General features: G+C 43.4%; 1 protein-coding gene across 1 annotated transcript in view; it reads left to right on the forward strand.

The window, feature by feature from the left end:
• Window positions 1-594: 594 nt before the first annotated feature.
• The window catches only part of LOC308163875 (transcriptional repressor protein YY1-like), a gene marked incomplete at its 5' end in the record, with an annotated part of 52,528 nt that continues 38,152 nt past the window's right edge, over window positions 595-14,970 (forward strand). Inside the window, one exon of the mRNA XM_080538055.1 lies at window positions 595-787. Coding sequence (XP_080394181.1) covers window positions 595-787 — 193 coding nt within the window. The remainder of the gene's footprint in view (window positions 788-14,970) is intronic.

Here is a 14,970-nt window from a genome sequence, read left to right on the forward strand (position 1 = left end):
ATTATCAGAATAAACAGCCTGGTCTCACACATCACACATAGAGATTACAGGGACAGTCTAACCCTAACCCTAACCTTAACCCTAACCCTAACCTTAACCTTAACCCTAACCCTGACCTTAACCCTAACCTTAACCCTAACCCTAACCCTAACCTTAACCCTAACCTTAACCCTAACCCTAACCCTAACCCTAACCTTAACCATAACCCTAACCCTAACCCTAACCCTAAATGTGGCCTAACTAATGCAAGTGCAATTCAAAATGGAATAATCCTGAGAGAAGCCCCGACAGGCGCACATAACAGAGAACGAGCTACCCCAATGTCACGTCGGAATTCGTTGTTTAAACTTGAACTCTGTATTTACACTGTGTTGCCCAGTCAATAAACATGTTTTTCGCCAACCAATCAGGTAGCGGTATTCCCCATACCATCCTAGGTTTCGCAAATTCGCGTCCGTGTGTAGGCGCGGTATGATGACGTAGTCCGAACCAAATATGGTTCGACATGCGCCCGGGTGAAGCTCGTGTCAGACGCAGCTGGATATACTTGGAATATACTTGACCAGATCGCTTTTCGACTTTTAGGATCTCAAAATGGCAGAGATACAGCTGTTGAAAGTGTTTATCTCCGAGCGATTAACAGGGGCAGCTTTTGAGATATTCGGGGCGGTGGAAAGAACGATGTCAGAGTACCAAGGAGAAGTCTCCCGTTGCAAGGAGGAGAACCACCGTCTACGGACGTTGCTAAGCATCCGTTTTCAACCGGAGATAAAGCTCCATAGAACAGGTTCGTTTTTATTACAGTACTACACTCAAGGCTGCAACTAGCTGCTACTCCGTTTTAATGTGAAGACCAAGTTATCTTGATGACTGAGGTTAATGGGATGCTAGCCTCAACCCGTTAGAACATGGAAACACCATGGATATGCTAGCTAGCTAGCTCTCAATGTCAAGCTATGGAGAGTGCTAAGTAGCTAGCGAACTACGTTTTACTTTACAACTGTAACGAGGCGTTTCAATAGCTATTATTATATCATGTGAGAAACTTTGTATTATTATATAAAGTGAGCAACCTTGTAATGTAGCTGTAGCTAGACACACTGACTTTAATGTAGCTGTTCTAGATCGCAGATGGTAAGGCCCAATCCCAACACATCCCTTGCTCCTACAATTTAGCCCTACCCCTCAATTTTGCGTGTTCACGCGTAGGGGTAGGGTGTCCCGGTTCTTGTTAGGATATAGGGGTAGGGTGAATAGGGCTACATGGCCCTCCAAACTGAGTTGTTTCAGAGGCACACTCAGGGTTCCCACGGGTCCTTGAAATCCTTGAAAGTTTGTCAATTGGAGAGAAAAAAAAAATCAAGGTCTTAAAGGTTTGGAAAATAGACATGGGTCATTGAAAGTGCTTGAATTCTCCCCCCCCCCCCCCCCCCCCTCTCTCTAATTTAAAATAAAATTAAAATGAAATTATATTATATAAAACATGTTTTACTTAGCTCGTCACCTAGTAGTCTCTGTATTGCTTAACTTTACACATATTTCACAATATATTGTTTTTCTGTGCTGTGGTAGAGAAGGCAAGAGACCATCTAGTGTTCACACATTAAAGCCTCTCTTTTTAATTGTTGTCTGTGAGCGGATAGTTCCTATTAGCCTATATACATTCTCATCTAGATCTGTCTCAAACTATGCCGTGTTGGGTCCTTGAATTTGTTGTTCCTGGACATACTATACATGGAACAATCTATAGCCAGAATACATGGAGCTAAAGAAAGGACAATTCAAACATGGACCTCTGCAATACATAGGATAAAAGAGTTGTTGGGAGTGACTGTGTTTGTAGGCTGTGTTGTATGTGAATGTAACCTGTAGGCTAATTGTTGTATTATTATGATTTTATGATATACCAAATATAGTGTAATGAAGAACAGGGTTTCCGTTAACCGGTAATTACCGGACCGTCGAACAGGTAAAAGTTGAAGGACACGTGGAATGCCAATGCCGCTACAGTAATCCACACATCAGGAAAACCCATGGACTCTTTGTTAGAAAACCAGTTTTGTTTCTGTTACCGGACCAACCAACCAAAAACCACAAAACTTGAACAAACTATCATATGGACCGCAGCCCGGTCACGCCACTCAAGGGCGCTCAGATGGAGCTGACCCAGGCAGTGCTAGGGTTAGGGTCAGATGGAGCTGACCCAGGCAGTGATAGGGTTAGGGTCAGACTAACCCAGGCAGTGGTAGGGTTAGGGTCAGACTGACCCAGGCAGTGCTAGGGTTAGTGTCAGATGGAGCTGACCCAGGCAGTGGTAGGGTTAGGGTCAGACTAACCCAGGCAGTGATAGGGTTAGGGTCAGACTGACCCAGGCAGTGATAGGGTTAGGGTCAGACTGACCCAGGCAGTGATAGGGTTAGGGTCAGACTGACCCAGGCAGTGGTAGGGTTAGGGTCAGACTGACCCAGGCAGTGGTAGGGTTAGGGTCAGACTGACCCAGGCAGTGGTAGGATTAGGGTCAGATGGAGCTGACCCAGGCAGTGGTAGGGTTAGGGTCAGACTGACCCAGGCAGTGATAGGGTTAGGGTCAGACTGACCCAGGCAGTGATAGGGTTAGGGTCAGACTGACCCAGGCAGTGATAGGGTTAGGGTCAGACTGACCCAGGCAGTGGTAGGATTAGGGTCAGATGGAGCTGACCCAGGCAGTGGTAGGATTAGGGTCAGATGGAGCTAACCCAGGCAGTGATAGGGTTAGGGTCAGACTGACCCAGGCAGTGGTAGGATTAGGGTCAGATGGAGCTGACCCAGGCAGTGATAGGGTTAGGGTCAGATGGAGCTGACCCAGGCAGTGGTAGGATTAGGGTCAGATGGAGCTGACCCAGGCAGTGGTAGGGTTAGGGTCAGACTAACCCAGGCAGTGATCGGGTTAGGGTCAGATGGAGCTGGCCCAGGCACTGATCGTAAGGTGTACCCTTTTGGTAAGCTAACCCCATACTGTTATTTCTCATTCTTCTTAGAAAACCAGACCACCTTTTCTGTTCTTTCCTCGTCTTTTCCCCAATGCTACACTCAGGTTAGGACTACTGTTTAGACGTTTAGACGGTTAGGGTTAGGACTACTGTTTAGACTGTTTAGACGACCAAACAGCAAAGCCCCTAGACTGTGCTAGTTTGTAACACTACTCAGTGTCCTGTATTCTCCTGGTTTGTTTGTCTACCGTCTGGCGGAAGGGTGCACTTGTTTACGAATCCTGTCGCAGTCCAGTCAATGTGGAAGACGGTTTACCACAACAATTCATAGTAGTGCATATTGTCGGGGGAATGACAGTATGTAGTCCTGACTCTCCTGCCCAGCACACAAACAAACAATACCAATAATTGTTGGCACAAACCACAACAGAAAGGTAACTAAGATGCCCACAGCATTAACAAAACAATACCCAAACTTATCTTCCAAATGTTACTGCTTACAAAGAAACAAACACAATCCAAAATCACTGAGAAGCCTATCAAACAGTGACACAGAGCGAGAGAGAGAGAGAGAGAGAGAGAGAGAGAGAGAGAGAGAGAGAGAGAGAGAGAGAGAGAGAGAGAGAGAAAGAGATTCATCAATCAATCAGAAATTAACTCTCCACTATGTGTGCCTCTTCCTTTGTTTACATGACACAGATCCACCTCACAGCCCAGCTACCATGTCTGAACACAAGTCCACAGAGTCCCTGGGTTCTGACTGTGGTTCTCCAGCCCAGACAAGCACACAGCAGGGTCCAGAGATGGTGGCAGTGAATCTGGAGGACTGCAGTCAAACACTGGAACATAATATGGAAGAGGAGGAGGAAGGAGGAGAAGACATGGTGGAGAAAGAAAAGGGAGGAGGAGAGGAAATAGAGAATTTGTATGGTAAGTTCATGTGGCTAATGTGGTTCAATTTGGCTAATGTTAAAATATTAGTTATTGTACAACTACTAGTCAATGCTCTATGGTGTTAATAGTGTACTAATGGAACAGTCAAAACATAGTCTGACAGTGCCTCTTTGGTCTCTTCCATTGTGGCATTGATAAGTCTCTCTTGAACTCTGTTCAGTCATTGTATTCTACAGACCCCAGAGATGTTGTTACTTCTGGCACTGCTCAGCCTATGGAAACACAACTTATTGCTCTCATATTGACTCTCAGTACCCCCCCCCCCCTGTAAATGTTCTGTAAATGTTCCTTTTCTTACAGGAGAGAGCTCCAACCCAGGCTCAGACAGTAAGCCCAGCTCCACCACATCAGGAAACCATAAACAACTCAGACGCTCAAGACGGAAGAGTCACCATAGTGAGAGTTTAATTTGTCCATCTCTCCTTGAATCACACCCACAGACTGACCCAAGCGGTGATAGGATTAGGGTCAGATGGAGCTGACCCAGGCAGTGGTAGGGTTAGGGTCAGACTGACCCAGGCAGAGACGTGTGTGCGGTCACTTGATTTTTCCTGTAGCCCGTCTGTGTCAATTTCCTTTTCCTTGTTTATGTGGAGAACACTTGGATGTTTCTGACCACACACCTTGCAACGCATGCGCCTTTCACAGTGTTTGCTCATATGTCCAGTTTGCAAACAAGCAAAACAAACGCCTTTCTCCTTCAGGAAACTTATCTTCTGTGTGTGTGCTTTCTTTTCCAATTGTGGGCATTGCTCCAACCCATGCTCAAGGGAGCAACACAGACACAGATTTGATTTTGTAGTCTTGTACTGTACACTTTGTCTCTTGCTTCTGTCATTACTTGTAGACTCTGCAACATCACTCTGTTCAGTGTTTACAATAGTTGTAGCATAGGCATTTCCCTTGATCCTTGATGGTGATCTGTTCCTGTCACCAAATGGTTTCTTCTCTACAGGCTTAGTTGTTTTTTCATAGCTACTGTACTGTAAATCTCCAAAAATAGGTTCGGATGCAATTCTCACTTGGCGCTCAACAAAAAGAACAATATCTAAAAACTGAGCTCTGCGCTGATGGCGCTCCCAAAGCTCACACGCCTTTGTTCTCCATTTTTCTTTCAACTTGTAGGGGAGTTTCTGAATCACGGCTCGCATGTTAGCTGGCATGTCAAGTTCATTGATGTATTTCAATTCTTCCATTGCGTTACAGCACTCACGCAAAAGGAGTGAATATGCTTGCAGTCCTTTGACATCCTCAGCCTTCACCAATGGCCAGCCAAGCACCTTGTCCACATATGCAGCGGTAATTTTCAACTCATCCCCAAAATGCTCCTGCAGCAGTTCCATTGCTCTTTCATAACCTCTGTCGGGAGGCATAAGTTGACAACTGCGGACTAGCTCCTGAGGCTGCCCTCTTGTGTACTGCTGTAGGAAGTACAAACAATCACCTTTGTTGTTGGTCTTATTTACCACACAGTGTTGAAATGCTCGGACGAAATCCTGTATGACAGAGGATCTCCATAAAACACTGGAATTTCTCTTATTGGAAGGGAATTCATGTTTTGCTGTTGCACCAAGAGCGCCGTTATTTGATTTTGTGATTGAAGTAGACTGTAAATATTGCCGTCCTGGGTGTTAGGAGAAGGTACAATACCACGGTTAGCCTGACCGTGAGAAGATTGAACGGCATTTTCAGAATCCTGACTGTGTGAAATCTGCATGTGAGGAGATTTTATGACCTGTGCAGCATCCAGAATGTGGGAAGATTCCATGACCTGTCCAGAATCCATCATTTGGTTTGTTGTTCCATGTCTCTTTAACCTTGATGCCTTCTGGTTGGATTGTGAATGAGACTGTAGGCCTATATTTTGCTTTGGCTGCACATGCATGTTTTTCATAACAGTGCTTGGAAATGGATTGAATTCATTGGCCCCAGGATTGAGAGGTGTTTTCCTTTCCTTTGTCTTTGCACCTTTCTTTGTGTACGATTCTTTAATTGAACTCCCTCCATCAGATTTCATAAACACTGCTGGTTTAGCAGAGGACACTGCAATCTCGGTGTTAAGTTCAAGCTGTTCCTGTTTCCTCCGAAGCTGCTCAGCCTGCTCCTGCAATACATGTTTGTCACGCAAAGCAGCAGCGCGCGTTTCTAGTGCAGCTTTCTCGGCTGCAGCTTCAATGCATTTTAATGAGACTGTAGAAGATCGGCCACTCCTTGAGCTGCCACGGCTCTTCTGTGATCGTTTACTTGAAACCTGCGTTCCCACATTAGAAACACTGTCATAAGGATGCACCTCATCTTCGTCGTCAATTTTGTAGTGATTGACAGCTCCATCAACATCATTATTGCTTTCCAACCATTTTGTAACTGCACCAGTCGATTCATTATCCATTTCACATTCCAACCATTTTGTAACCACATCTGTAAATTCATTGACACTCAACATTTTGGCTTTATACCACACTTCATGCTTGTCAGCTTCATCGGCTGGCAGCAAAGGTAATAGAGTTGTGTGTGCATTTTGTGCGTCATGGCACATCAGTTTAAACTTGTCAAACTCGCATTTCACTGGTTCTTTACAATCCTTGTTGCTGTTAGACATCAGTTTATTAATAGTCTCCTTTAGTTTGTTTGCTTTGTTCAAATGACATTTTCTTTTTGTTTGCAAAGTGTCTATTTTGTCTAGCAAGGCTTTTGTGGTGAGCTGCCTTTTGCGTTTTAAATCCTCTGGGCTCATTTCCACAGAGCTGGCAGTAGCCACGCCCACCAGCCAGGGCTGGACTGGGACAAAAATTAGGCCCTGGCATTTTTGGCCCAGACAGGCCCACCCCAATCGGTCGGACCACACCCACCAGCACAAAAATACTTGCCTTATATACTCGTCTTATATACTGTGCTGTACAGTCATATGACAAACTGTAGTATTCCCCCAAACCACTACAAAGACGACTACATACAGTAAGCAATGGTACCAGTGCAAGTAGACCAGTGTACTCAGTGATCAGATTCCAGAGCGAATTTACGAACGCAGCCTTGTTGTTCTAGATTTTTTTTCCCATTATCAACCTATCATTGCGCTTTAGAGTAAAACAAAGCACGCAACTGTCGCGTCTATCTTTTCATGGCAACTCTACATTGTGATTTACAAGGGATATTAACTAATATTAAGTAATATTATTACTTGGTTACATTTTGCAATTGATCCGCGGTACACATGCGTGCCGAACCGTGGGGGGCGATCCGTTACACCCCTACACAGCTACCTATATTTTCCTTACCGGGTCAACGGTTACAGGCTGACTCTGCCCCGCTTCTTCTGTATCCTCTCTATCCTCTGTATCTGTACCCTGCTCCCGCTCCTCCCTGCTAGCCTCCTCTTCAACCTGTTGCTGTTGCTGCTGTGGTAAACTTGAGGGTGCAGCAAACATGTCCCTAATGTTTACACATTTGGCAGCATCTGCCTCGAGTTTCTTCTTGTTTTTCTCCCTAAGTTTTTCCCAGCCTCCCTTCCGTTTTAGTGTGCTTTTGCGCTCCATCTCTCTCAGTATCTATCTAGTAACTATCCAGGCTAACTAAATTTATTTTGCCGGCCGGCTTGGCCCAAAACTACCGCGAAACTGAGACGGAGGTCTGGTGCTGCGTGCGTGCGTGACCCCTGACCCCCCCCCCCCCCTTCTCTCTGTTGATTGGGCCAGCCCAGTGCCTGTATAGAAAATTGACCAATGGGCCGCTGTCCCTGATTTATGGGCCGTTCAATGGTAGCTTTCGATTTATGGGCCGTTCGATGGCCGTTCGATGGTATGCCAGATGGCCAGTCCAGCCCTGCTTCAGAGAGACACACAGCTGCACTGCTTCATGAAAGTACCACATTTTCTAGTGCTACATTTTCACACAAAACAAATCTTTATGAAATGGCCTATATTAATTTTAGGCCCAATCCCAATGCTCCCATCACTTAGCCCTATCCCTCTGTTTCGCGCATTCACGCATGAGGGAAGGGTGTCAGGATTCTTGTTGGGATAGAGGGGTAGGGGCGAAGTGGTAAGGCAACATGGCCCTCAAAACGGAGGGTTTTCAGAGGCACACTCAAAATCGAGTGTTAAGGAATCTCCCAGAATGCCTTGCGAATCATCGGATTAACCACATTATTTTCTTAGTTAATAAAGATTTTTTTATGATAACCATTGTATTATCTTAGTTGAATGTCCTTTCAATATATTATAGATCTTTTCTTTATAGTAAGCCTAACAAAAAAATGTGCTAGTATGTTGATGTCTCTAACTAGATAGCTAACGTTACAACATTGTTTTAAGGCTGATTTGTGCATGACAGTCCCGCATTTTGACATATTCCATGTAGAAAAGCGAGTGGCACTCCAAAACGAGGGGTAGGGGTAAACATTTTAAATGGGATTGGGCCTTAGTCTGTCACCACACGTGTAGCCATCACCTGTCTCTATTATTATTGTTCCATGTTAGGTAGTTTCTATGGCTGTCACTGTCTATTGTATTACACAATGTTGTCCGATTGTGTGTCTTAGAACTTATTGTGTCTTTTAACTCTTATGTTTGTTATGTACAAAAAATTAAATGATTTAAATAAAACACCATAGAGGCTGGTTTCCTGGGATCGACAGATTAAACCTAGTTCTAGACTAACATGTTACATGCATCTTAAATGGATATTTTCAATAAAAAATGTTATTTAGACGAGGGGGTGCCTAAATCTGCACCCAGGAAACCAGCCCTAGCAGTAGTAATGCAAGCAAAAGCATAAAATCAACCCATTGGTCTCTCCCTGGCCTATCAGCTGCACCATCAAGGGTTACACTGCCAGCGCCTGGCTATTTTCAGCAAACCCAATTATTTGCTCATCCTAATACGGTTGGGTAATGTAATTGACATTAGACAACAAAGGAGTGTTCATTCTTCTTTCAGAAATGTCAAGATGTTCTCAAAGTTGCCTAGTGAACACACCCAGAGACAATCATTGAGGTTGTTCACTGATACCTGCATGGACTTATAATTAGAGCCGACAGTAATGTGAAAAAAATAGGACACAACATGAAATATTAAGTAATTTTTAAAGAAATATAGACATATCAATATTTAATCTTCTTTCAAACAATATCTATCGATAAAGGTAGAACCAAATTGAACCAAAAACAATTAAACTCTTATAAACATTTTTACAAAAAAATCTAATTCAACAGATGTTAGTAGTCTCGGTTATCTTGATAGTATACAAAATTATAATTCTATAGTATTGTAGAAAGTTCAAAGAAACATAGGGTTGCATTATTCATGTGACATGGATACAAATGTATGGTAGATGCATATATACTTCACTATTATAGGAGTTCCACCGTGCCGGAGAACTTTAAGCCCTGTATGGTTTCTCTCCTGCCTGTGTGTATTCTCCGGTGGTTTCTTAGGTGTTGTTCCCGATTGAAACTCTTGCCACACTGTGTGCACTGGTATGGTTTCTCTCCTGTGTGTATTGTCTGGTGTATCTTTAGGTCTCCTGCTTGATTGAAACTCTTGCCACACTCGGAGCACTGGTATGGTTTCTCTCCTGTGTGTATTCTCTGGTGTATCTTTAGGTTTTGTTCCTGATTGAAACTCTTGCCACACTGTGTGCACTGGTATGGTTTCTCTCCTGTGTGAATTCTCCAGTGCCTCTTTAGGTTTTGTTCCTGATTGAAACTCTTGCCACACTGTGTGCACTGGTATGGTTTCTCTCCTGTGTGTATTCTCTGGTGTGTATTTAGGTTTCCTGCACGATCGAAACTCCTCCCACACAGGGAGCACTGGTATGGTTTCTCTCCTGTGTGAATTCTCAGGTGGCTCTTTAGGTTTTGTTCCTGATTGAAACTCTTGCCACACTGTGTGCACTGGTATGGTTTCTCTCCTTTGTGTATTCTCTGGTGTGTCTTTAGGTGTCCTGCATGCTTGAAACTCTTGCCACACTGGGAGCAGTGGTGTGTTTTTTCTCCTGAGTGTCTGTGTTGTTTATGGTTTCCTGATGTGGTGGAGCTGGGCTCGCTGTCTGAACCTGGGTTGGAGCTCTGCTCATCTGTAAGAATATGAACATATACAGGGTTACAAACACATTTTTTACAAAACATTGAGCAAAGTTGTCAAAAAGAAGAATATTATTTTAAATAGATATATAACTAAAGTTTATACTGCAAAACAGTATAAACAGTATATCTCTCTGGTTTCTCAAATATATTGTTAAAGAAAAGGTGTAATAACGTAAAATAATATAAACATGCCTGTACGTGTGAGTTTGTCCCAACATAATACAAGGGTCAAAAGGTCAAATTGTATGACCAAGTGGATTGGGGGAATAACACAATGGTTAACCCATTTAAACCGGGGGCGCTGTTGCGTTGTTGTACCTTTCAAGCCGGGAAAGCGGATACGTCATTTTGTAGTATATGTATTTTTTCCACATGGTCTCTTGGCCAATGAAATGCATCAACATATACACGTGGGAGTATCTACACACGTGTTTGTTTTTTTTCACGATATCTTGGCAACAGCGGAGAAGTTTCTGAAGTTAGTTCTGAAGGGAGTGATATTGATGATGAGCTGCAACGTTTGCAGGAAAAGCGCTATACAAATAAAAGTTATTACTATTATTATTATGACAATGTTATAACTGATTCGGATGATTTAGAAGGCTTTGAAACGGAATGGAAGACGGACAACTAGCACCGTAATCCTAGGAGGCGTTTCAACCGCGTCTCGTCAGCCTCGACAGCCTACAGTAAAGGGCCCTCCAAACTCATCACAGCTGGCTGAACTGCGATCTTCAGTTGCCATGGCAAGACAGATCGTTAGCCAACTTGTTGAGCCACTAAAGCGACAGTGCAGCCCCCTGTTCTCTCCCCCCACCCTCACTCCCTTCCCCCAACTCCCCAAACCACTCAACCCCAAATGAAGGTCCTTAATGACATTCGTGTGAACACTGATTCCAGAAAAATCTCAGTTTTAGTACTACTAGACTGGTTTAGATCCTACCTACAGGACAGAAGCTATTATGTCTCCATTGGCAACTTTGTGTGCGACCAAATTAAAATGACATGTGGGGTTCCCCAAGGGTCAATCCCCCCTCCTATTCAATCTCTATATGCTTCCATTGGGACACATCATAAAAATGCCTACCACAAATATGCAGATGACATACATAGCCCTCTCACCAAACGACTATAGCAGGGGTATTCAGCAAAAATTCAACAAGGTCCAGTTAGAGAAAATGTCCTCAAGCAAAGGTCTGGAACATTATAATGTCTAGATTGCGTTATGATTCAGTGCCATATACTGTATATAATCTCCTCAAAAAAAGTTTGGAAACGTTATTTCAGTCGATTCTTCCTCCCCTTTAATAATACCAATGGGTAATGTATTTTATATCGTTGGAAAGCCTTATTAGACACCTTTACAACGAGGTACAACTTGTAAGGATCATGCATTCGTGGAATGAGTAACACAGCTAAACGTGTGGGTAGCGGGCCAACATTTTTTGACAAAATCCCCTGCAATATTCTTCTGTTGGTATTCACTCTCGTTTTGAGCTTCAAGTGCTGGCAGGTGTATGTCAGTCACAGGTGTGTGACTGGCACCTGAATGGCACCTAATTGACAGTGGCGATCCCATATCTCCAGATTCTGGGACCTAACTCCATCCTCCAGGATGACAACGCTCGCCCCCACAGAGCCAGGATCATCACAGAGCACCTCCAGAATTTGGGAGTGGAGAGGGTGGAATGGCCTGCCGTGAGTCCAGGGGCCTCATTTATAAAGCGTTGCGTACCTACGCTTTGCGTACCTACGCACCTTTGAAAAGCAAGAACATTTCCGTCACCAACATTCGGATTTATAAAACGGTGCGCACGCCAGTGGAATTTGCAAGTTCCACGCCTGCTTCCAATCAACTCTGTTGCACACGTGAACGAGCGTCTTGTCCCACCCTTTTTGACGCCCATAGTTGCCTATGATAATAATAACTTTTTATTTCTATAGCACTTTTCCTGCAAACGTTGCATATAAATGGTCAGCCAAACGCCCGACAGAACGCAGAAAAAAATACTTTTCACCCAATCAGTCAATTTCCGCGCAACGAACGTTCTCGCCAGACCATATATATGTTCCAGACTGCATCGACAACGGAATCAGTTTAAACGTGATTCGTCCTACTGTTTACCTTATTATTTATGATAATGTCATAACATCCAAGTATTGGTATAATATGTATAATAATTACAGATCCAATTAAATATGATTCCCGATTAAACTACAACATTTGAGAGGTTGTTTTGCAAAAACAGATACCTCGCTTTGTTGTTATTATACTAAATCATTTCTCTTTTAGATTAGATTAGATTCAACCTTATTGTCATTGAGAAGTACTAAGACAAGGAAACGCAGATGCATTTCATGATCGTCGCCCCAGACCGAGGGCGATTGATGGTTATTTTGTCTTTCTGTCATTTTCAAATAATCGCACAACAGTTGTCTTCTTCTCAACAAGCTGCTTGCTGATGGTCTTGTAGCCCATTCCAGCCTTGTGCAGGTCTACAATATTGTCCCTGACGTCCTTATACAACTTTTTGGTCTTGCCCATGATGGAGAGGTTAGAATCTGATTGATTGATTCTGTGACTTGCGTACGTACATGCGTATGTACATTTTGAGTGACAGGTGGGTTGTCCTATCGTGCTCTACCTTTCTCAGGGACGTCCTCCTGTCTCCTCCTCCTCTGGCTCCTCCGAGGCTCTCTCACCTGCTGCACCTCAGGGGGCGGGGCCAGCATCACTACAACCAGGAAACAAGAGTCAATCATTGGCTAAATCTCTCTGTCCGTCCTCTGCCTGAAGCCTCTCCTCTCTCCTCGGCTTCTGCTCAGAACCATCTGGAACAGTTCAGAGGGACGACAGGGAATCACCATGTATTTACCACCCAGCCTCTTTCCATCCATATTTTCCTCCCTCCAACCCCGTTCCCTCCCTCCCGTACGAATTTTACTCTCTTAATGTAACGTAACAATACACTTGAAACATGCTTGGCTTTTCTACAATGCAGGTTAGATGACGAACTGCATTTCCTTGTGACAACCTTGGTACTTGTCAATGACAATAAGATTGAATCTAATCTAAAAGAAAAAACATGATTTAACATAATAAATACAAAGGGAGATATGTTGTACAGTTTAATCGGGAATCATATTTAATTGAATCTGTAATTATTAAACAATACTTGAATGTTATGAAATGTATTATCATAAATAATAAGGTGAACACGTTGTCGATACAGTCTGGAACATAGATATTATAGGCTACGAGAGTTTCATGTGTTCGTTAAGCGGAACTACTGCGCAGAAATTGAGTGGGTGAATTCTTTTTCGCCTTCTGACGGGCATTTAACTGACCAATAATAGGCAAAGCATGGGTGTTAAAAAGGGTGGGGCGAGACGCTCGTTCCCGTGCGCAACATTTAATTAGGGTTGATTGGGATAAAGGGAAGCAGGTGTGGGAAGAGTGGCCTGCAAATTCCACTTGCGTGCGTGCGCGTGCGGTGCGCCTTTTATAAATCAGAATCCAAATGTTCTTGCTTTGCGTACGACAAAACTCTCTTCTCTCGTCTATATAATATCTATGTTCCAGACTGCTTCAACAACGGAGTCAGTTTAAACGTGATTCCTCCTACTGTTCACCTGACTATTCATGATAATACATGTCATAACATCCAAGTATTGTTTAATAATTACAGATTAAGTAAGACAAGATACACTGGTGGTGCAATTAGTAATAATAGATAGCTCAGTAATAAAGTGTCTGTGCGCTTAAAATGTTCGTAGTCCGTATAGATGGGGTGTGCTTGTGGATGATAGTCAATTGTCTAGTGGGCTTGTTCATGTTCTTCAATGTATGGATATTGCGATCATTGGACTTATCGGGACGTTACCCACTGAGCACTCGGGAACAGTGAATCAGGAACGGTGCTCAACTTGTCCAGCCTCGCGCTATGTGCAATGAATATGAATATAAAAAGTTAATATATTTGCATGAATATCTATATACGAACAAAGATATATGTAGGTTACATTGTGATGGGTACAGGACAAGGGAGAATAAGATATGTGCAGTGTGCACGTATATTCTTTGTGTGCAATCACATAATATGTGAGGTAATATTTAGATTTATGTTGGTGGAAATTGTATCCATTTCAAAGCGTTTCTCCTGTTTCATCCTTCTGCCAGCGGAGTCGCAGTTGACATTTCTCGAGTTTCTATGCGTACGCATGGACCACAGTGTGCGTAGCCTAGAGGTGCGCACAGTTTTTATAAATCCCAAAATTACCCTAGTGTGCGTACAAAAGCTTTATAAATGAGGCCCCAGACCTCAACCCAATTGAACACTTGTGGGATCAGCTTGGGCGTGCTGTACGTCCCAGAGTGACCAACGCAACCATGTTGGCTGACTTGCGGCAAATCCTGGTTGAGTTTGATTGATTGATTGAAAACTTTATTAGAAGATTTGCAGAAGTAGGTACATGAAAGTACATATTACATACAAGGTCAACTAAAAGGATAAAAACCCAAGAAAGCCACTGGCTTATTTCAATTGGGGTCCTTGATTCTCAATTCATCGTTACATGTAAGACAGACAAAAAAAACTAGTACTATCTACAAGATAATACAGACAAATAAAGGAATGGGATGCCGTCCCACAGCAGTGTGTGACCAGGCTGGTGACCAGCATGAGGAGGAGGTGCCAAGCTGTTGTGACTGCGTATGGATCTTCCACACGCTACTGAGGTCCCTGACAGTGTAAAATGAATAAAGTGTAAAAATTGCCAATATGTGTTGTTTTTTCCTTATTACTGTGGGAGAGTGCAATCATCCAATCCACCAAGCAACTCAAAACGAGAGTGAATACCAACAGAAGAATATAGGGGATTTTGGCAAATATTTTTGGGCCGCTACCCACATGTTTAGCTGTGTTGTTCATTCCATGAATGCATGATCCCTACAAGTTGTACCTC

Source organism: Nansenia antarctica (assembly GCF_963989245.1).
Source record: "Nansenia antarctica genome assembly, chromosome: 8".
NCBI classification, from domain to species: Eukaryota; Metazoa; Chordata; class Actinopteri; order Argentiniformes; family Microstomatidae; genus Nansenia; species Nansenia antarctica.